Genomic DNA, 21,996 nt, shown 5'->3' with positions numbered 1-21,996 from the left:
AAGAAAGAAAGAAAGAAAAAGAAAGAAAGAAAGAAAAAGAAAGAAAGGAAAGGAAGGGAGGAAGGAAAGGAAGGAAGGAAGTGCTTAGTGATAAATAGAAAAAGTTTTCACAGGGGCACCTGGGTGGCTCAGTTTGTTGGGTGTCGAACTCTTGATTTCAGCTCAGGATCCTGGGATCAAGCCCAGCCTCAGGCTTTGCACTCAGCAGGAGTCTGCTTGAGATTCTCCCTCTCCCTCTCCCTCTGCCCCTCCCTCTGCTCGTGTGCTCTCACTCTCTCTCTCTCTCAAATAAATGAATCTTAAAGAAAAGGTTTTCATTGTGTACTATGGAGCAGAAGCCAAATGGTGAGTGAAAAGGAGGTCAATAAGGAGAATCAGCCAATGCAGAAGATTTTCAAGAAGTTTGAAGGGAATAGAAGGATGGCAAGGTGATCTCACGGTTGGTTGGTCAAGGAAGAATAAGTCAAGGCTGAGAGGAAGGAGCCAAGTAGATGGAAGAGTATATTTTGTTATTTTAATGAATTCAACAAGTTAAAAAAACTTTAATGCAAAACTAACTCTATTTTACTAAATTTTTACTAATAGTAATTAGTAATAGTAATTTTAAGTAACAAAAAAATCATAATATGACATTTGGTGTTAATGATAGACTAACAAAGTGTACACAATAACATTTGTACTATGGTTAGATACTGTGTTCATGATGGTCCATGAGTCTGTTTCCTTCCTTCTTCAGAGTTCTGCCATCAGCATGGAAGTGAACTGCATTGATTTATTGCAAGTAGAAGGATATAATTTGATAGCTGCTGGAACCTTAAATGGTGTGATTATCTTATGGAATTTTGTAAACTCTACTGTCAAAGAATTGTAAGTCACATCTTTTTCTTAAACAATTTAAAAGTTGTACTGCAATAGAGCCAAAGTAATATTCAATACTTTTTTTAAAAAGCAATAAATAACAGTGACATACCAGTGGTGATAACTCTCAAGAGAGACTTTTCTGGAAGTTGCATTCATGAGATTTGTTCTGCATGTCCAAATCCCAGGATAATATGAATAAGATAAACCTTAAGTATTCATATTCCCAAGTGCTTTGACTTTCACTCTTCTCACTCTAGCACATGCTTTCATGTGGGATCTTGTCCAAATTTATACCCTCAACAAAAAGTTAAAATACATGCTTTAAAAACTAATCTCCCTAGAGCTTTAAACACACATATCTGGCAGTTACCATCTGGGTCACCAATAACACCCTTAAAGCCCAAAACTTTGTCCCAGTCTACCCCTCCCCCATGTATCTCCTCTTCCTATATTCCCAATGACACCACCATCTATTCAGTCACCAAAGTCAAATGGTAAGTGGCATTCTAGGTGGGTTTTACTTTTTATTCACCACCGCAACATGTTCAGTGCATATGCAATTAAATAAATCAATATCAACCAATTAAATTTGCCCTGTACCCACGGCCAAAAGCTTTACCCATTCTCTGATATCCCTTTTTTTCTTTTTTTCTTTCTTTTTTTTTTTAGAGAGAGAGAGAGAGTGCACGCACACATGAAGTGGGGGAGGGGAGAGAGAATCTCAAGCAGACTCCCCACTGAGCTTGGAACCGGACTTGGGGCTCGGTCTCACAATCCTGAGATCATGATCTGAGATGAAATCAAGGGTCTAATGCTTAACTGACTGAGTCGCCCAAGTGCCCCCCTGCTAACCATTTCTAAATGTTCTTACTATTGGTTGTAAAGGAAATAACATAGCATTGTATTTTTTGCTATGGATGGGTCATAAATAATAAGCTCTCTGCAGTTGTCTGATTGGGCTATAAGCAAGGGCCTTGTGTGAACATCCTATGTCAAGGGGAATTTGTAATTTTGTACTTTGAGGTACAAGATGGTCAAGAACTTTAATGAATGAATAAAAATAAAATCAAGTCTATCTAAGCATTCAGAGAAAGGAAAGAGGTATAAAAAGGGAGAAGAGAGTCAGAAAGGACAAGGGAAAAGAGGAAAATGCAGAAGACATCTCTGCCTCTTGACTTACAGTGCCTTATGTACTCCTGGTCCACCTGGACTCCACGCCCCTTTCCAGTCTAAGTCTGAGTCATTACTTTTAACCAACTTTTGAGAGGACATACTCCTTTCTTCTTCAGACTCTGGATTGATTCTCCTTTGGACCTTTAGTTGAATTCGCTTTTTCTGCAGACCCCTTCTTCTGTGCCTCAGCCCCATGTTCTCTTCGGAACACCCCCTAGAATTCTTGTCCTCCTTCCATTCGTCCCTTTCAACACTTGCCCTTGGGCTTTCTCATGACGGTATACTTGCCACTTGATCAATATCAATATGCACTGATCAGTTCTTTACCCTCTTATTAAAGCAGTCATGCTACCACAGCATAAAGAGGGAAGCTCCCCTGAGGATGTTCCCAACTTGAAGGAAGGGCTAGGCATTTTGCCAAGAGATGCATGCAAACCCAACACCCAGTCAGAGAAAAATAACAGTATAGTGAGCCATACATTGTATTCCCTTCCCATGCGAAGATGATTATACAAATCTCCTTAGCATTTTGCAAAACATACAATTTAGTACAGAACTGTCTAATGTAATTTGGGCCCAGCTTAAATAGGCTCTAAAGTTGAAGGTGGTTTCCATATTGATGTTGGAAGCCATCACTACCTCTACCTCAAATTTGCCTAAGATCCCTTCACCAGTCAGGAGAAATAGCTTTTCTCTTCCTGTTCAAAGCCTCATGCATTTTTTGGGTCCAAACTGGAAATTTGTTCTTGCTGATTACTAACGGTGTGGCTCATCCACACAACAGAAGTATCCAAAAAGTTTGAGCTCCACACGTCCTCAAGCTCACAGGCCCTTCTTCAGAGCTTGCTTCACTCCCCAGGAGCTTCCTCCATCACTTATCAGTCCAAATTAGCAGAGGCAATTTCCACTAAAGAAAAGGAACGTTCTGCTACAAGATCTATTTTCAGTAAAAAATGTTGTGTGACTTTAGGAGCCAACATGAAGTACCAGTCTAGGCGGTTTAGGGACTATCACTGTGCTCCCAGGAACCAGCCCAGAATGGTGTATGGTTCGTTGGAAGCTGGGTCAATGGGAGATGAGCAACTAGAATTGTATAATCACTGAATTACCAGCTTGTCTTCTTCACTCAATTTTAAGCTCCTTGAGGTTAGTAGCCCTGTTTTATTCAAATTTGTCACTTGACTTACTCAAAGAGTAAAATTCTATTCTTTAAACTTTCTGAAACTTTGAGGAGGCTATATATAAGCCCATTCTGACCTATAATTAGGCTGACTAGACCAGCTAATTGGACAAAAAGCATTTATTTATTTATTTATTTATTTATTTTTATTTTATTTCATTTTGGATTAAAAGACTTTTAAACACTGAATGGTCATGTTGTTACACAGGGCCTCATCAGGAAGATAGGTTCCAACTCTATACCTTTGGGTTTTCTCTTCATGTTTGATAGTATCAATGTTGCAGGAGTTGATTAGCTCTGCATGGGATGTATGATATAAGTAATGTAAGTTGCCTAACTTGTGTTTATTATGTGAATGTGTGTTTACTTCCAGGTACAGACCTGAAGATTGCTTCACTGTGGATCCTGATTTGGATCCCAAACGCTTTAGAATTAACAACATACTGTTCCTCTTTCGATCCCCTGAATGTGCAAGGTAACTCAGTACTTACTGATCAAGAAATACTGTCTGGGATGCATGTGGGCGATGTAAAAAGAGTTCTATTTATCCCAGAACTAAGGAAGGTACAACTGAGGGAAGACATAAGTTGGGTGCACTACTTGGCTTAAGCTTTCTTCCCTGTTGTTGTCTTTTGTAAGTGGGTGGTCCCTAGGGATCTGATTTGCTGTGGGGTGTCCTAATTTCCCTTACCACCCCAGCCTCACAACAATTTCTACACCAGTAGAAGAGATAGAAAATGCTCACTTGACCACACTGTGGCCAAAATCTAATTCTATGAGCACTGACATAAAGCAGAAGGAAGAACTTGCTGGGCAAATGTGAAAGATCCACCGCAGCAGGTGTCATATGACATCTACTGAAACTGAGCTGTCTCCATCCCTTTCTGAGGCAGCAGGGCATTGTTTATTAAATATTTAGGAAAAGTTATTTTTCCTCTTTAGATATGTTTGAAAACTCTGATTTTCAGGCAACATGTTATAGCAAACATATCTCTGGGAAGAAATCAAAAGCAGCAGTGAGCCAGCAATATAGCACCTTCCCTACCACTTGACTTGAAATTGCCTTATTGAGACTATTTTTGAACACTTGTTCCATATCGACACCTGCACCAGAACCTAAGCCACTTTCCAGCCCATTCTAGCAGAGCACTGCCGAGGCGGACCAGGCCAGGACTGGATACCATAAGAGCAGAAATTAGCCAGGCTTCCCACGTGCCCGCCTCCAACTCGCTTCTTGCCATTTAAATATCAGCTTCCAGGACTAAATCTAGCCTGAGCTTTGGGATTGGGCAGAATGTTATTTCCCAGACCCAGGCAACAATAAATCTTAATTACCAAGGCTCCCCAACAGTATCTACCAATACCGGACAGATGAACGTTGTAACATGAGACATAAGGTGTGATTTGTGTCTTAAAGAAGTGGCTCAGTACGCACAGATGTTGAAAGAAACAACCTACTGAAATTAAAGCAGAGAAGAGCACACTTTGGGTGTGATGGAATATCTTAACTTTCCTTCCTTGGGCTTCCTCCCTCTCCTTGTAGGAGATCGAGTCAGGATTCCGTGTGCTCTTCGTCTCAATGTGATTCTAGTAAAGGTTCACAGAGTAACAAGGTAAGCAAGGAATAGAAAGAGTATATCTTCCCATTACACCCAGTGTTGATTAAAAAATAGTGATTTGTCCCATTTGAGCCCCTCCTTTGATAGAAGGTCAAGGTGGAAAAATTCTGTGTATACATGTGCATGTAAAAACTTGTTATCCTAAAAAACAATGTCTAAACTATATTCATCTTTTATTTCCCGTATTTTCAAGGCTTTCATATCTGCAAATAATCGACACATACTCACAAATAATAAATTACATGTGCTACTTTTACATTTCTGAAATAATAAAGCAATTCTAGGCAATCTCTTTGGCTAAAAAGTATCACACATATTTCACAACACACCTTTAATGCCCTGGTTTTCAAACTCTGTTCTCAGTCCCAGTTTTATAGATTTTACACATTACATCTCTAGTAGGATTTTGTTTAAAGGAAACTTTTTACTGCAAAACTTGTTTTATAACCACTAGTTTCCTGAAAAGAATAAACGTACGAGGATGTAAGAGTCAGACAGACTTACACTTCAGTCCAAATGCTTCTTTTATTTTCTGATTAGCTTTAGAGACATCACCTAATCTCTGAGTTTCTGTTTCTTTGTCAGTAAAAAGGGAATAACAAAGCCTAACTCTCAGGGCTGCTAGGAGAATTAGAGATCACATACACCAAGAACATGGCTTGCTTTACACATGTGATTACTCTCATTATTATGCCCTACCTGAGCCAGGAGAATGTTATTGCAGATATCCTGTTTGTGAACATGACGATCTCTGCGATACATTTTTTTCAGAAGAATTAATTCAAAAATAACTTTAAAACTAATGCTTAGAAATGTAAATTTGACAGAGAACAAACTGGTGGTTGCCAGTGGGGAGGGGAATGGGGGATGGGCAAAATGGGTGAAGGGGAGAGGGAGGGACAGGCTTCCAGTTGTAGAATGAATAAGTCACAGGAAGAAAAGATACAGCATACAGAATATAGTCAAATGGTATGGGAATGGCGTTGTATGGGGACAGATGTGGTGAGTGTAGCATAAGGTAAAGACTTGCCTAGTTGCCATGTTGTACACCTAGAACTAAAGCAACAACGTAGCATTGTGTGTCAACTATACTCCAATTATTAAAAATTAAAAAAAAAAGGCATGTGAGTTTCCCCGAAAAATCTACTCACCCAGTATATCCCATTTCCTTACAATGTCATAGAAATACTTTCTCATCTTCTCCTCTAATTCAGGGAAGCAAGCAGAGCATACATGACAATGAGGTTAAAGGTCAGTATGAAATCACGTCTCTTCTTTGTAACAATTCCTTTGCAATAGGGAGTTGAGGCTATAGAATACAGTATATTCTCTGTTTTAAAATAGATTTTATTTATTTATTTTAGAGAGAGAGAGAGAGAGCACGAGTCGGGGGGGGAGGAGCAGAGAAAGAGGGACAAGCAGACTCCAATGCAGGGCTCGATCCCAGGACCCTGAGATCATGACCTGAGCCAAAGTCAAGAGTTGGATGCTTAACCTACTGAGCCACCCAGGCGCCCCTACCATACATTCTTTTTGTGACTAAATGTTGAGGTATAAGATTCTGTAGTCAAAGAGGCAGAATTTCCATTTTTAAATACTAATTCTAGATTTTTAAAAATCCAATGCATTACTGAGCTTCTTAGTCTTTGTCCATTTTCCTAAAACTTACACTAGATTCATAAGCCATTTTGGATGTGTAAGACTTACACTGGATGTGTATTGACTTATAGCTGTTAAATACAGGGCAGAGGTTTTTGTAATAGGGTCAAAAATTAACTTTTTAGGCTTTTCCAGTGATCCAGGATTCTATTTGTTAATGCTTTTTTGTTCTCTGCCTTGAGTGAAGTTCGCTGGGGTTGAAAAACATGTTCTAGGGAAAAGAATGTGTTGGTTTGCTGTTTTCCTACCTGCCTCCTCTTTTATGTTCTATAAAATTTGGAATTCCAAGTATTGCAAACACCCACGGTAGCTCATTAACTTTTCTGTAGGTGAGAAAACTGATGTCACAGCGGGAGAGCAACAGCTGGTGGACAAAAAACAACCTGGGGGCACCAATGTAATTGATACTCAGCCCCCTGTCATTGTCACTGCTCATGAGGATGGACACCTTCGCTTTTGGACTATGGAGGTGATGGGGCCCATTGTTTACCTGGAGCAGCAGAGAATGAGAAAGATAAGAAGTAGTACTGAATGAATCCTAGCCTTCTAAGGTTCCAGAGAGCATCCAATTCTGGAATTTTTCAACCTTCTAGCCAAATTGCTGGTTTTGCAGCCTGCTCCCTGAAAGTGCTACTCAAACTTCACAGTAGGCCACTTTGTAACTCAAGAGGTCAAAACTGCTAAGTTAAATATTTGAAATCTATCTTTTCCTTTTTTTTTTTTTAAGATTTTATTTTCAGGGGCGCCTGGGTGCCTCAGTCATTAAACATCTGCCTTCAGCTCAGGTCATGATCCCAGGGTCCTGAGATCGAGCCCCACATTGGGCTCTCTGCTCAGTGGGAAGCTTGCTTCTCCCTCTCCCACTCCCCCTGCTTGTGTTCCCTCTCTCTCTCCCTCTCTCTCTGTCTCTCTCTCTGTGTCAAATAAATAAATAAAATCTTAAAAAAAAAGATTTTAGGGGCGCCTGGGTGGCTCAGTTGGTTAAGCAACTGCCTTCGGCTCGGGTCATGATCCTGGAGTCCTGGGATCGAGTCCCACATCGGGCTCCCTGCTCAGCAGGGGGTCTGCTTCTCCCTCTGCCCTCTTCCCTCTCGTGCTCTCTGTCTCTCATTCTCTCTCTCTCAAATAAATAAATAAAATCTTTAAAAAAAAAAAAAAGATTTTATTTTTAAATAATCTTTATATCCAACGTGGGGATCTAACTTATAACCCCAAGATCAAGAGTCACATGCTCTACGGACTGAGCCAGGCAGGCATCCCTAATCTCTCTGTTCTTTAGGTTGAGCTATGATTACATGCCATTAAATATTTCATTGGATATGTAAATAATATTAGAGGATATTAATGATGTATTCTAGTAAAGGAATATAAGAACCCTCAAATGTTGAATATTTATAAATTTTTAGTTATCCAAGCCTTTGGAAGAAGTTATTACATTGTACTGTGTGTCCTTAAATATTTTACAATGAAAAAATAACTTTTATTTACCAGAAGATTTAAAATGACTTAGAGCAGAGGATGGTGGAATTTAAAATTAGGAAGACAGACATGATGGAAGGAAGGATCTTGAGTAGACTTGGTGATGACGAAATCGTTAGGCAAGTGGGAAACCCAGGAAAGAGCAACTGTTTTGTATGGCAGACTGTGAGACCCAACATCACAGAACGCACAGATCTCTGCTGGACAAAACTTCCAAGTCTATCTGTAGCTCTTAGTGCTCAGTGGGAAACCTTTGGTTTGAAAATATGAACTATTAATAACTTTCCCTGAGAGTATCGAGGTATTGGAGCAATGCCGAAATAGGAGAGAGAAATAGAAAAAAGATTAGATCCAAGTAAATCTCAGGAAATGAGTAGCAGATGCAAATTCTTTCTTCAGAAGTGTGGAGGTTTATTCTCTAAGACGGTGCCTGTGGAAGTCCTTCCTGGTGCTGACTTATCCTAGGCACCGAAAAACAATCTGCTGAATTTGGATCTCTTACAGGAATGTTTGTTTAGAAGGAGAACATGTACCTGAAAAAGAGGTCTGAGGAAGTGCATGGAAACAGTCATAGGAAGTGTAAGAAAAACTCCCAAGTACAGCTGTGGCCTGTAATAATCAGAATCTGTTGTTCTTAATTCATAGTTGTTACATCTTTAGGAATATTTCATTTCAAGGAAGTAAGTCCCTACAAATAGTTTCAGTTTGTTTTTATTACAAGGAATAGAATCATATTCTAGTAGTAGAGATAATTTTTAGATGGATTATTTATAGAGAAATTCAACTCCAGTATCAATATTTTATAGAATTTATTATCATACTTTATTCAGGGAAAACTGCTGAAAAATATGCTGCCTTTCACCAAACATTCTGCCATTTCTCTGACGTCGCTATATACGGATTCGTGCACCAGGGTACTTCTGACCGGGAATGTGGGTGAGTCATACTCAGGGAGTCAGCCACGGGTATGTCCACCACCTACATGATATAAAGATGGAAGTAGGACAATACATGACATTTATTGAGACAAGAGACAAAGAAGGATGCTTCAGCATGAGAGTGTTATGAATCGCTTGATGAATAAATACAACAATGAATGAATGTCATGAGAACCTATTCCATTCCCAGCTCCTTATTTAAAGCACTACATTCTATTTTTTTTCCATCTTTAAATGGGGTACAGGACTACCTATTCCCTCACCCTACATATTGGGAAGAATGTAAAGTTTTCATTTCTAATCTTGAAAGAGTTATGTTGCATTAATCTTCATTATTAAAGGGAGTAATGGCATTAATTAGGAAAGGGATTATTTGTTCTCAATAAGGGACTTTCATATTGATTGTTATAACTCATAGAGTTGGTCTTAATCCTTTCGTAACACAATTCTCTCTTTTTAAAAAAGATTTTATTTATTTATTTAGAGAGAGTGGGAGAGCATGGGGAGAGGCAGAGGGAGAGGGAGAGAACAAGAGAGAATCTTAAGTAGGCTCCATGCTCAGTGCAGAGCCCCAAGTGGGGCTTGATCTCACAACCCTGAGATCTTGACCTGAGCGGAAACCAAGAGTTGGACGCTTAACTGACTGAGCTACCCAGGTGCCCTGGCAATTCTCTTTCTTAATGCTTTATTTACTTTCTTTAATTTTTTGAATAAATCCTGAATTTTCTTTCTTTTCATCTCTCCCAACTTTGAAAGATTGTGTGTGTGTGTGTGTGTGTGTGCATGCATTTTTAAATTTTACTATTTACTTTTAAGTTAAAAGAAGAAAAACTTAACCAATTTGTTGGAATTTAGACTGAAACAGCATCTTTTCGGTTAAACAAAAGCTTGGCCCACTTTACCTTTCCTTTTGTTCTACACCCACTCCTTCCCTTATCATTTGCTAACGTAATCTTGAGATTTGCATCCAGATACTGCTGTTACATTAATATTTAAATTTTACATCCTCTCTTTAAAGAACATGGTTTTCATTTCAAAACTTATTTTACAAAAGTCACAACAAACCAGTTTTCAACACCAATTATTTCAGTCTTCTTGAGATTACAGAAAATATTTTTTATATTTATATTCAGTATAATCAGTAGCCTTACAACATTTGTTTAAAGTTATCTTTATTTTATCTGGCTTTATTGCTTACCACCTGTCCTATTATACTCCGATATCCTTATTCTTGGCCACTTTTATATATCCATCTCCATAGTTTCTATCATCGTTTCTGTTTACAGCCACCCAGAAGAAAAATCTAAGGTCAAGCAAATTGTATTCCTTTTTAAAAATATTTGCCTGCATATTTTTGCACTAACTTTACATACTATGGGGTATGTTTTTTCTAGCAAAATACATAGAACTAAAATTTGAAATTATCTACAGAATTCTCAGACCACACCTCTATTAAGGTTACTAATAAGGAACACTCTACTATCATATAACCCTTCTATTTCTTGAGATTTGTGTTTTTTGTTGTGATCTAGAAAACTAGAGTTGGGTGGGTTTGGGATGCAATCCAGCTTCATCTATATTATAATTAAAGTTGACTTCTAGATTATGACCTTAGGCTTCTTTTTTCTGTGCTGTGGTAGATGTTAAAAGAACTATCTGGATTGCTGTCTAGTCACTGTTTTAAATCAGGCATTCTCAGACATCATTAGTTGTTGCTTTTTTGTTGTTATATCACCTTTATTTTTTTTTTTAGATCAGTTTTAAATTCACAGAAAAATTCAGTGGAAATTACAGAGAGTTTCCATATACATCCTGCCCTCATACTCTCCAACACAAGCCTCCCCCACTTTTTTTTTTTTAAGATTTATTTATTTATTTGAGAGAGAGTGCATGCAGGGAGGCTGGGGCAGAGGGAGAGGGAAAGAAAGTCTCAAGCAGACTCCCTGCTGAGCATGGAGCCCAATGGAGGTGCTCAATCTCAGGACCCTGAGGTCAGACCTGAGCCTAAAACAAGAGTCGGACGCTTAACTGACTGCACCACCCAGGCGTCCCTGGCCTACCCCACTTTCAGTATCCTGCACCAGAGTGGTACATTTGTTACAACTGATGAATCTACAATGACACATCATTGTCATCCAAAGTGCATAGTTCACACTAGGGTTCACTCTTGGAGTTGTGTATTCTATGGGCTTTGACAAATGTCTGATGACATGCATCCACCATTATAATACCATATAGAGTAGTTTCAATAAAAATCCCCTTTGTCCTGCCTATTCTTCCTTCCCTCCTCCCTAACTTCTGGCAATTATTGATCTTTTTATTGCCTCCACAGTTTTGCTTTTTACAGAACGTCATATTGGAAATCATAGAGTATATAGCCTTTTCAGACTTCTTTTACTTAGAAATACTCATTTAAGTTTCCTCCATGTCTCTTCATGGCTTGATATCTCATCTCTTTTTAGTGCTGAATAAGATTCCATTGTCTGGATATACCACAGTTTATTTATCCATTCACCTACTGAAGGACATCTTGGTTACTTCTAAGTTTGGGCAATAATAAATAAAGCTGCTATAAATAGCTGTGTGTATGTTTTTGTGTGGAAAAAAGTTTTCAGTGCCTTTGGGTAAATACCAAGGAGCACAATGCTGGATCATATAGTAAGAGTATGTTTAATTTTGTGAGAAACTGCCAAACTGTCTTCCAAAACAGCTGTGCCATTTGGCATTCCCACCAGAGATGAATGAGAGTCCCTGTTGCTCCACATCCACATTAGCATTTGGTGTTCTCAATGTTTTGGATTTGGGCCATTCTAAAAGGCTTGTAATGGTATCTCCTTGTAGTTTTAACTTGCATTTCTCTAATGACATAAAATGTGGAATATCTTTTCATACACTTTTTTGCCATCTATATATTTTCTTGGTGAGGGATCTGTGCAGATCTTTTGCCCATTTTTTAATCAGGTTGTTTATTTTCTTAATGTTAACTTTAAGAGTTCTTGGTATATTTGGGATAAGAGTCTTTTATCAGATATGCCTTTCACAAATATTTTCTCCCAGTCTGTGGCTTGTCTTTCTGTTCTCTTGACAGTATCTTTGGCAGAGCAGAACTTTTCAATTTTTTAAAGATTTATTTATTTATTTGAGAGAGAAAGAGCATGGAGGAGGGGGCAGACAGAGAGAGAGAGAGAGAGAGAGAATCTCCAGCAAACTCCCCACTGAGGGAGGAGACTGACTCGGGGTTTGATCCCAGGACCCTGAGATCATGATCTGAGCCAAAATCAAGAGTTGGATGCTTAACCGATGGAACCACCCAAGCACCCTGGGTGTTTTCAATTTTAATGAAGTCCAGCGTATCATTGATTTTGCTCATGGATTGTGACTTTGATGTTGTATCTAAAAAGTCATTGCCAAACCTAAGTTCATTTAGATTTTCTTCTAGTTTTATAGTTATACATGTTACCCTTACAGTTGTTTTGAGCAGGTTTGTTTGTTTTTGTGTGTGTTTGTATGGGAAAGGTATAAAGTTTATATCTAAATTGAGATTTTTTCATCATGAATTGGTGTTGAATTTTGTCAACTGCTTTTTCTGTATCTATTGATGTGATCATGTGATTTTTCTTCTTTAGCCTGTTGATGTGATGGATTACATTAGTTGATTTTTAAATGTTGGCCATTGCATATAATTCTTTTTTTTTTTTTTTTTTTTTAGAGAAAGAACACGAGAAGGGGTGGGGGAGTAGGGGCAGAGAGAGAGAGAGAATCTTAAGCAGGCTCCATGCTCAGTATGAAGCCCAACTCTGGGCTCAATCCCAGGATCATGACCTGAGCTAATACCTCTTGGATTCAATTTGTTAATATTTTGTTGGGGGTTTTTACATCTATGTTCATAAGAGCTATTGGTTAATAATTTTCTTATAATATCTTTGTCTGGTTTTGGTATTAAGACGTGCTGGCCTCATGGAATAAGTTAAGAAATATTCCCTTTTGCTTCTATATTCTGGAAGAGTTTGTAGAGAATTGGTAAGATTTCTTCCTTAAATGTGTGCTGGATTCACCATTAAACCCATTTTGACCTAGTGGTTCCTGTTTGGGAATATTATTAATTACTTTAATTTCTTTAATAATATAGGCCTATTCAGGGGCGCCTGGGTGGCTCAGTTGGTTAAGCGACTGCCTTCGGCTCAGGTCATGATCCTGGAGTCCCAGGATCGAGTCCCACATCGGGCTCCCTGCTCAGTGGGGAGTCTGCTTCTCCCTCTCCCGCTCCCCCATCTTGTGCTCTCTCTCTCTCTCACTCTCTCTCTCAAATAAATAAAGAAAATCTTAAAAAAAAAAAAAATAATAATATAGGCCTATTCAGATTACCTATTTCTTCTTGTGTGAGTTTTGGCAGATTGTGTCTTTCAAGGAAATGGTCCATTTCATTTGGGTTATTAAATTTGTGGGCATAGAATTCATAGTATTTCTTTATTATCCTCTCAATTCCCCTGATATTTTTTTTTCTTAGTTAGCCTGGCTAGAAGTTTTTCAATTTTATTGATCTTTTTAAAGAACCAGCTTTTGGGGGCACCTGGGTGGCTCAGTCGGTTAAGTGTCTGCCTTCAGCTCAGGTCATGATCCCAGGGTCCTGCCCCTCCCCCTGCTTGTGGTCTCTCGCATGCTCTCTCTCTCTTCTCTCTCTCTCTGTCAAATAAATAAATAAAATCCTGAAAAAAAAAAAACAGCTTTTGGTTTCGTTGATTTTCTCTATTGAGTTCTTATTTTCAGTTTCATTGATTTCTGCTCTGATTTTTATTATTTCTCTCCTTCTGCTTACTTTGGATTAATTTGCTCTTTTTTACCTAGTCCTAAAGTGGAAGCTTAGATTTTAGATCTTTTTTTTCTAACATGTGCATATAAATTGCCCTGTAAGCACTGTTTCTGCTGCTTCCCTGAAATTTTGATGTCATATTTTCATTTTTATTTAGTTCAAATTATTTAAAGATTTCTCTTGAGATTTTTTTCTATGATCTATTATTTAGAAGTATGTTGTTTCATCTCTACTTATTCTGGGATTTTCCAGCTCTCTTTTTCTTATTGATTTCCAATTTATTCTATTATAGTCTGAGGGCATTCATTGTATGATTTCTATTATTTCAAATTTGTTAAGGTGTAATTTATGGTCCAGGATGTGGTCTATCTTGGTGAATGTTCCATGAGAGTTTGAGATTAATATGTGTTGGATGCAGCAGTCTATAGATATCAATTATATCTAGTTGACGGATGGTGTTTTTGAGTTCAACTATGTCCTTACTGATTTTCTGCCTGCTGGATCTGTCCATTTCTCATGTCAATTTCTCATAGAAGGGTGCTGAAGTTTCCAACTATAAAAGTACATTATCTATTTCTCCTTGCAGTTTTGTCGGTTTTCACTCCACATATCTTGACACTGTGATGTTAGGCATGTACATGTTAAGGAGTGTGGTCTTTTTGGAGAATTGACCCCTTTATCATTATATAATGCCCCTAATTATCCCTGCTAACTTTCTCTTACTCTGAAGTCTTTTCTGTTTGAAACATAGCTGCTCTTGCTTTCTTTTGATTAGCATTAACATGGTAAATCTTTCTCTATCCCTTTACTTTTAATCTATATGTGTCCTTACATATAAAGTGGACTTCCTGTAAGCAACATAGAAATTGGGTATTGTTTTTTAATCCATTCTGACAACCTCAGTCTAAGTGGTTTACTAGACTGTTGACATCTAAAGTGATTATTGGTATAGTTGAATTAATATCAATCATATTTCTTACTATTTTATATTTGTTACCCTTGTTTTTTGTTCTTAGTTTTGTCTTTCACTCTCTTTCTGCCTTTTGTGGTTTTAAGTGAACATTTTATATCATTCCACTTTCTCTTAGCTTATCAATTATATATCTTTTTAAATTTTTTGAGTGGTTTCCCTAGTTTGAAATATACATTTACAACTAATTCATGTCCACTTTCAAACAACATTACACCACCTCACTGGTAGTATAATACCTTAGAATAACAAAGTATTCCTAATTTCTCCCTCCCATCCCTTGTGTCATAGCTGTTATTCATTTCAAGTATCTATAAGTTACAATCGTCAGATATATTGTTGATGTTACTGCTTTAAATAAACTGCTGTTAGTTTTTACTTTATCTTCACTTATTCCTTCTACTATGCTCTTCTTTATATAAATCTGAATTTCTTACCTATATCATATTCCTTCTCTTTTAAGAACTTCTTTTAGGGAATGCCTAAGTGGCTCAGTTGGTTAAGTGTCTGCCTTCGGCTCGGGTCATGATCCCAGAGTCCTGGGATCAAGTCCCATATTGGGCTCCTTGTTCAGCAGGGAGCCTGCTTCTCCCTATGTCTGCTGTTCCCCCTGCTTGTGCTTGCTCTCTCTCTTTCAGACAAATAAATAAATAAAATCTTAAAAAAAAGAAGTTCTTTTAATATTTATTTTTTTTAAAGATTTTATTTATTTATTTGAGAGAGAAAGAGCATGAGCAGGGGAGGGGGAAGGGGCAGAAGGAGAGGGAGAAGCAGGCTCTCTGTTGAGCAGGGATCCCAGTATGGGACTTGATCCCAGGACTCTGGGATCATGACCCCAGCTGAAGGCAGACGCTTAACCAACTGAGCCACCCAGGCTTCCCAAGAACTTCTTTTAATATTTCTTGCAAGGCTGCTTGTTTCTGTTTGTCTGGGAAAGTCTGTATCTCTCCTTCATTTTTAAAGGACAACTTCACAAGGTACAGAATTGTAGGTTGATGGTTGTCCTCTCAACACTTAAATATTTCATTCCACTGTCTGAATATGCCTAGATGTAGTCCTTGATGCTTTTTTAAATCTAGTTTTGTAACTATCATTTGGACTGTAGAATGATTATCTCTGTAACGGTTTGGACTCCGTTTCGTAGTGGCGTATTCATTTCTATTTCATCTACTCTGACATCTAGAAGGACTTTGAGTATCCATGGCAACAATAATTCATAATGAGGTTGCCATGTATGCTCAACAAAACAGAATTCCTACATATAAAAATGGATATAAATTTTTTTCTTTCATTTCTGGGTTTTCAGATTCTATTTTATTTACCGTTATAAATGCCTAAGTCAAATTAATTTGGTGGTCTGGGTAGTATCTGCTTAGATATCATGATATCTAACTAAAGATTCCAATGTTTACATCTTATACAGAAGGACATGTTATCCTTTGCAGTATTAGTTCCTTCCTGGATCCACCTCACGAAGAAAAGGTAAGAACTTTAGTTTTAGTTTAATTCATGAACCAGCACATACTAAACTGACCATTTCTCTGTGCTAGATTCCACAAAAGATAGAACAAGACAAGAATCCCTACTCTTGAGTCATATATAATACTATTGAATCTTAAGAGTACTCTTATCTTGATGGGCACTGAGAAATGTATGGAATTGTTGAATCATTAAATTGTATGCCTGACACTAATGTAACATTGTATGTTAATTATACGTGAAATAAGAAAAGAAACAAGAAACAAGCTACATGCCAAATAACCATGGTTTACTGGTGAGAAGAGAGGATGAGTGAGTGAGCCAGCCCTTGGCCGCTTTATATCATCTTCATGTTTTCACTTATTTGAGAGAATCTATATAGAAACCCAGAACTTAGGGCACCTGGGTGGCTCAGTTGTTTCAGTGTCTGCCTTTGGCTCAGGTCATGATCCCAGGGTCCTGGGATCGAGTCTCACATCAGGCTCCTTGTTCAGCAGGGAGCCTGCTTCTCCCTCTGCCTGTCACTCCCCCTGCTTGCTCTCTCTCTCTCTCAAATAAATTAAAAAAAGAAAAAAGAAAAAAAAGAAACCCAGAGCTTAAGAGTTCACACATCATCTAGTCCTCCATAGTCAGCTTATGTATCTTCACAGAAAGAGAGTCTATAACTTTTCCTTACAAGTCTAATCTAGTGTCCAACCATTATAAATACGTCACAGGGATGAAAAGTACAGCATAGAGAATATAGTCAACAACACTGTAATAACTTTGTATGGTGACAGATGGTAGCTATGCTTATCATGGTGAACACTGTGTAATGTACAGAATTGTCAAATCAGTATGTTGTACACTTGTAACTAACATAACATTGTATGTCAACTCTACTTCAATTAAAAAGAAAGAAACTCTTCCTCACATCTAGTCTAAATCCTCCTTGTAATTTAAACATATTTTATGCTCTTTTTAGTGTTAATGCAATGTAAATGTCACCAATCTTATTCATAACATTTAAATATGCATTTTTTGTGTGAATGTGGATATACAAATACAGCTACATATATTATAAAGATTCAACACTCATTAAAGGTTGCAGCAAGGAAGCACTACTTCACCCTAGGCTTATTTCCCTTTAAGTTCATATTTCAAATCCAAAAAGCAAGCAAATAGCAATTTTTTTGCTTTTGGATCATAAGTAGTAACATATGGTTACATAGATTAGGATTGGATTCCTTGCAGAGTGTCACAGAACGGTTACTGTTTCAAACGTTATTTCATTTGATCCATAGAATTTTCTTTTTGTTTCCAAGAGCCAATTAGAGTTTTATAACGTTCAGATGTTTAGCTTTAGTATGATTATCTCCACTTTGCCAAAGGGAAATCAGAGACTGGCTTGCCTAGCAGCACGTAGACAGGTAATGACTAAGCTGGGGCTAGAACCAGGCTTCTTGTCCTCAAATCGCACTCTTTCCATGCAACCCTAACTACTATCAAATAGAAAAAAACGTTTAAACTTACAAAGCACAAAGTTTCACTTATCAACAGCTATAAATGGCCTACAATCAAGGCATGTTGTGAGAGGAACAAAAACAACATTCTTGAACCATGTATAGGTGGAAAGTTATCTGTTTTCTCTGAATTGTGATGATTATCATATTCCATTATTAATTTTAAGACATAAAAATATGACCCAAAGCCTACAGATTTTTTAAAATATTTTATTTATTCATTTGACAGAGAGAGAGAGAGAGAGAGCACAAGCAGGGAGAGCGGCAGGCAGAGGGAAGGGCATGATCCCAGGGTCCTGGGATCATGACCTGAGCCGAAGGCAGACACTTAACTGACTGAGCCACCCAGGCGCCCCCAAAGCCTACAGTTTTGTAAATGGACTTTCTATAAACTGGCAAATGAGTCCTTTACATTTAGAGAAAATATTAAAAACAAAGTTATAAAATAATATTGAATTAGACTTAAAGCATTTTTACCAATTTAAAAACAAAGACTTTGGGGTACCTGGGTAGCTCAGTCGTTAAGCGTCTGCCTTCGGCTCAGGTCATGATCCCAGGATCCTGGGATTGAGCCCCGCATCGGGCTCCTTGCTCTGCAAGAAGCCTGCTTCTCCCTCTCCCACTCCCCCTGCTTGTGTTCCCTCTCTCGCTGTGTCTCTGTCAAAAAATAAATAAAATTTTAAAAAATAAATAAATAAATAAATAAAAACAAAGACTTTAATCACTTATTTGAAATTATTCTATATTCAATCTCATTTCAACCTTTTCTGTGTTTGGAAAATGTATTTTTTCCACAAAATGTACACTATGTACACTTTCCACAATGTACTTGTACACTTTGTACTTCGTACATGGCTGCTTATTGACAAATATACAACAGAATCTGGTTATAAGATGCCTCACTATTACACAGATGAATATAATATCATGAATTAAACCAGGTTCAGTTATAGATTACAACTACAGCAAAAACCTCATAGGTCAGTCTATACATCAGACATTAATCTGGTTCTCTTGCAACATTACTATTAAAGAGATTTTCCATGTAATAATAGATATTCTAAGAGATAGGATAGTCAAAACCTGTCCACAGTAAGAGAAATCATACATATGATAATATACACATGTCTACAGGAAAAAAAAAAAGTCTTAGAGCAATGTTTTTCTAAATATAGGTTGTAACCCACTTGTGGGTTATAAAATCAATTTAACGGGTGGTGACCATATTTTCATTAAAAAAAGGGAATGGAGTGGAATGAGATGCAATAGAATAAACTAGACATTACCAGTGTACGTCACACCAGGTAAGGTTAAACGTCTTTGTGTGAAGGATACTGAAACTTTTTCAGGATGCATGTGCAGGTATTTTATCTGTTTACTGGATCATGAAGTAAAATGTATTTCTTACTATAGATACGGCACATAGCAGGAAAACACTTGCCTTAGAGAATCCCATCCCAAGGCAGAGAAAGAACCCTTGGATGACAAGATACACTTGACTAGCTATGAGACAATAAGAAGTAGGAGAATGCAGATTTCACCCTGATTTTCTAAGAACAACTCAAGGGAACTGAGTCAGAAGGCCAAGAAATTTAGGAGGAATTGTGTCTGCCTTTGTTAGAGTATAAATGAGTAGGAGACTTGTAGGATCACTCCCAAGCTGCCAGAATTCTAGCCACACAAATACTCTAGGTAGATGACCCAAGAAGAAGTAGTCCTGACCTGGGGTCATCAGAGGTAGAGAGGGAACATGCTCTACAGGGATGTCGCTACAGAGCCAGCTCCCCAGTTTGTCAACTCTAATTCATGCAATTCAGGCCTGTTTAACGGTTCTACACTTGAGGATAAGACACATCTTGAAGGAACATATCTATCAAGGCTCCTGATGTCTTTGAAAGAAAATGAGCTAGGCCCATTCCTTTTGTCTATTCCTCGTGGTATATAGGTATCATATATAACCCCACTGCCATCATTGCCACCACCAAAAAAAAAAAAAGAACAAAATAGCCAGGGCTATTTCTGGATAAAATTTGAAAAGTGGAAAGTTTTGCCAGCCTACCCTTTGGTCCTCACCTTTCATCTCTGCTTCCTCTTGTTCCTGATTCCACTCTGTCTTGGCCTCTCCTACAGCCCTTCTCCTAAAGCTTTTCCTTCATCTACTCATCTTGTAATCCTCAACTAAATTAATTGTTAATCCTCACTTGAATGAGAAATTGCAAAAGACATAAGATCTCTCCTCTCCCAGGGATATGTGCAGATTAGCAAACACATAAACATGGAGTCTGGGTACCTGAGCAAAGAAGAAGAGCTCACAGGGAGAGAGACTGCATCTTGCACAGATGTCCATGCCATTCACTCATAAGCTTGGCTCGTTAATGGTTAATGGTTTTCCTCAAGATTGGATTTTGATCAGCATATACTTATTCCATGGGATGTGCTTTATTGTTGCTCTCTAGAAATTGAAGCAGCTGCTTGCCTGGCGAGCTCATTCTTTAGAAATTATTCAAGTGATCTACGTAGAAGACAAGCAAATGGTTCTTACTGCCTCCATCGATGGATCAGTAAGGTATGGACCTTCGTATGGTGAATTTAGGGTTTTGAGCATGAGAAGTAAAAATTCTAAGCTAAAGTTTAAGTATATACCCTAAATACACTCTTGATTGGATAATTAAAATAAATAAATACATAAACAAACAAAAGGTAGCACACACAAAGGGCTTTGAAAAGGTGGCCACTGGTTTGGAATTCTTTTCCATGCCCAAGGAGATGAGATGCTCTGCTCATCTACATTAGAAGTATAACAAATACTCTAATAAAAGCGTTTTTTGGTGGACTCATTTTGAAGAATTAAGCAAGATGATTATCTCAGAGAAATAGACTCATGCCCAGGGAAGGCCCCAGGAGACACAGGATCAAAAGTCACAAAGAGAATAATAGCAAAGTGTAACTTAACTGCTGAGAAAAGTGAAAGTGAGTTAATTTTTTTTTTTTAAGATTTTATTTATTTATTTGACAGAGAGAGACACAGCAAGAGAGGGAACACAAGCAGGGGGAGAGGGAGAGGGAGAGGGAGAAGCAAGCTTCCTGCTGAGCAGGGAGCCCGATGCGGGACTCGATCCCAGGACCCTGGGATCATGACCTGAGCCGAAGGCAGACGCTTAACGACTGAGCCACCCAGGTGCCCCAAAAGTGAGTTAATGTTTTCATGGGCAATGTGATTGATTTTGCAAAGTCTACTTGTTATCAATTGCCTGAATAATGCTAAGGATACATACAGAAAATGCTGAACACACACACACACAAGCGTATACAAAGAGAAAGGAAATGTCATGACATTCCTTGAGACAAATTGCTGCATATTAAAATGTCTCAAAATCATGGTAATGAATTATCCTCTGGGGAGAATAAAGTCAGGAATGATTGAGAGATGTGGAGAGACTTCAAAGTGTATTGGAAAGCTTAAACATAGTGACGGCAAAAAGGAAGGAATATTTTACATTGTATAAAAGACCCTGTGTGAACCTGAGGTTGATTTGGATCTTCACGAAACAACCCCCAAAGGATTTTAAGTGAAGGACTAACATCATCTGATTTACATTTTTAAAAAACAACATATAGGGAATGGATTTCAGAGCAGCAAGGTGGGAGCAAAGAGAACAGTTTGAAGTCTGTGCTGAACACAGTGGCCTAGACTAGGGCAGTGCTGGAAGGAAAGAGTCTGGGTCTGGGAACTATCTAGGAGGTAAAATTCGGGAGACAGAAACTTTAACTGAAAGGGGAGGTAAGCAATAGATGTCAAGAATACCTCCTGGCCTATACAGCTCAATGAATGTCGGTACCATTCAGGAAGAGAGGAGGCACAAAAAGAGGAGGATATTTTGAGTGTGGAAGGGTGGAGGTCAACTTTTAGAAATGTTGAGTTTGAGGGAGTCTGTGGGGGTAAGGTCCTAACTGGGGTCAGAGCTCTTCTCTGCCAAAAAAGGAATCTGTTGTTTTATTCATAGGAAAAATTAAGGACATGACATTTCATTATTATAGATGTTTTCCATGACTCTGTCCCTTGGGTGTCTGTTCCAGCTTATTTTCAGCTACCTGTCAGCAGAAGTGCTAACTGGGGATGGTAGCACACGCACACACACACGCCCCACAAGTCACATGTGCGCACACTACCAGTTACCCTCGGCACAGAGAACTTACTTTCAAGATTCCTTCAAGTGAAGCTCTCCCCGGATACACAGCTCAGAAAAAGTAGCTCTATGAATAGCTATCTCAGAGACAGTTCTCTTTATTTTTCTTAAAGATTTTATTTATTTGACAGAGACACAG

The 21,996-nt window shown here is 38.2% G+C and overlaps 1 protein-coding gene across 1 annotated transcript in view; it reads left to right on the top strand.

Annotated features, from left to right (window-relative positions):
* WDR64 (WD repeat domain 64) overlaps positions 1-21,996 on the top strand; it is a 142,171-nt gene that overhangs the window by 108,535 nt on the left and 11,640 nt on the right. Inside the window, exons 16-23 of the mRNA XM_032389487.1 lie at positions 737-867; positions 3,588-3,689; positions 4,758-4,827; positions 6,048-6,084; positions 6,822-6,961; positions 8,802-8,907; positions 16,113-16,171; positions 20,127-20,236. Of these exons, the coding sequence (XP_032245378.1) occupies positions 737-867; positions 3,588-3,689; positions 4,758-4,827; positions 6,048-6,084; positions 6,822-6,961; positions 8,802-8,907; positions 16,113-16,171; positions 20,127-20,236 (755 nt within the window). The remainder of the gene's footprint in view (positions 1-736; positions 868-3,587; positions 3,690-4,757; positions 4,828-6,047; positions 6,085-6,821; positions 6,962-8,801; positions 8,908-16,112; positions 16,172-20,126; positions 20,237-21,996) is intronic.

Source organism: Phoca vitulina, unplaced genomic scaffold (genome assembly GCF_004348235.1).
Source record: "Phoca vitulina isolate PV1807 unplaced genomic scaffold, GSC_HSeal_1.0 scaffold54, whole genome shotgun sequence".
In the NCBI taxonomy this organism is placed as follows: domain Eukaryota; kingdom Metazoa; phylum Chordata; class Mammalia; order Carnivora; family Phocidae; genus Phoca; species Phoca vitulina.
This window is presented reverse-complemented; position numbering and strand designations above follow the sequence as displayed.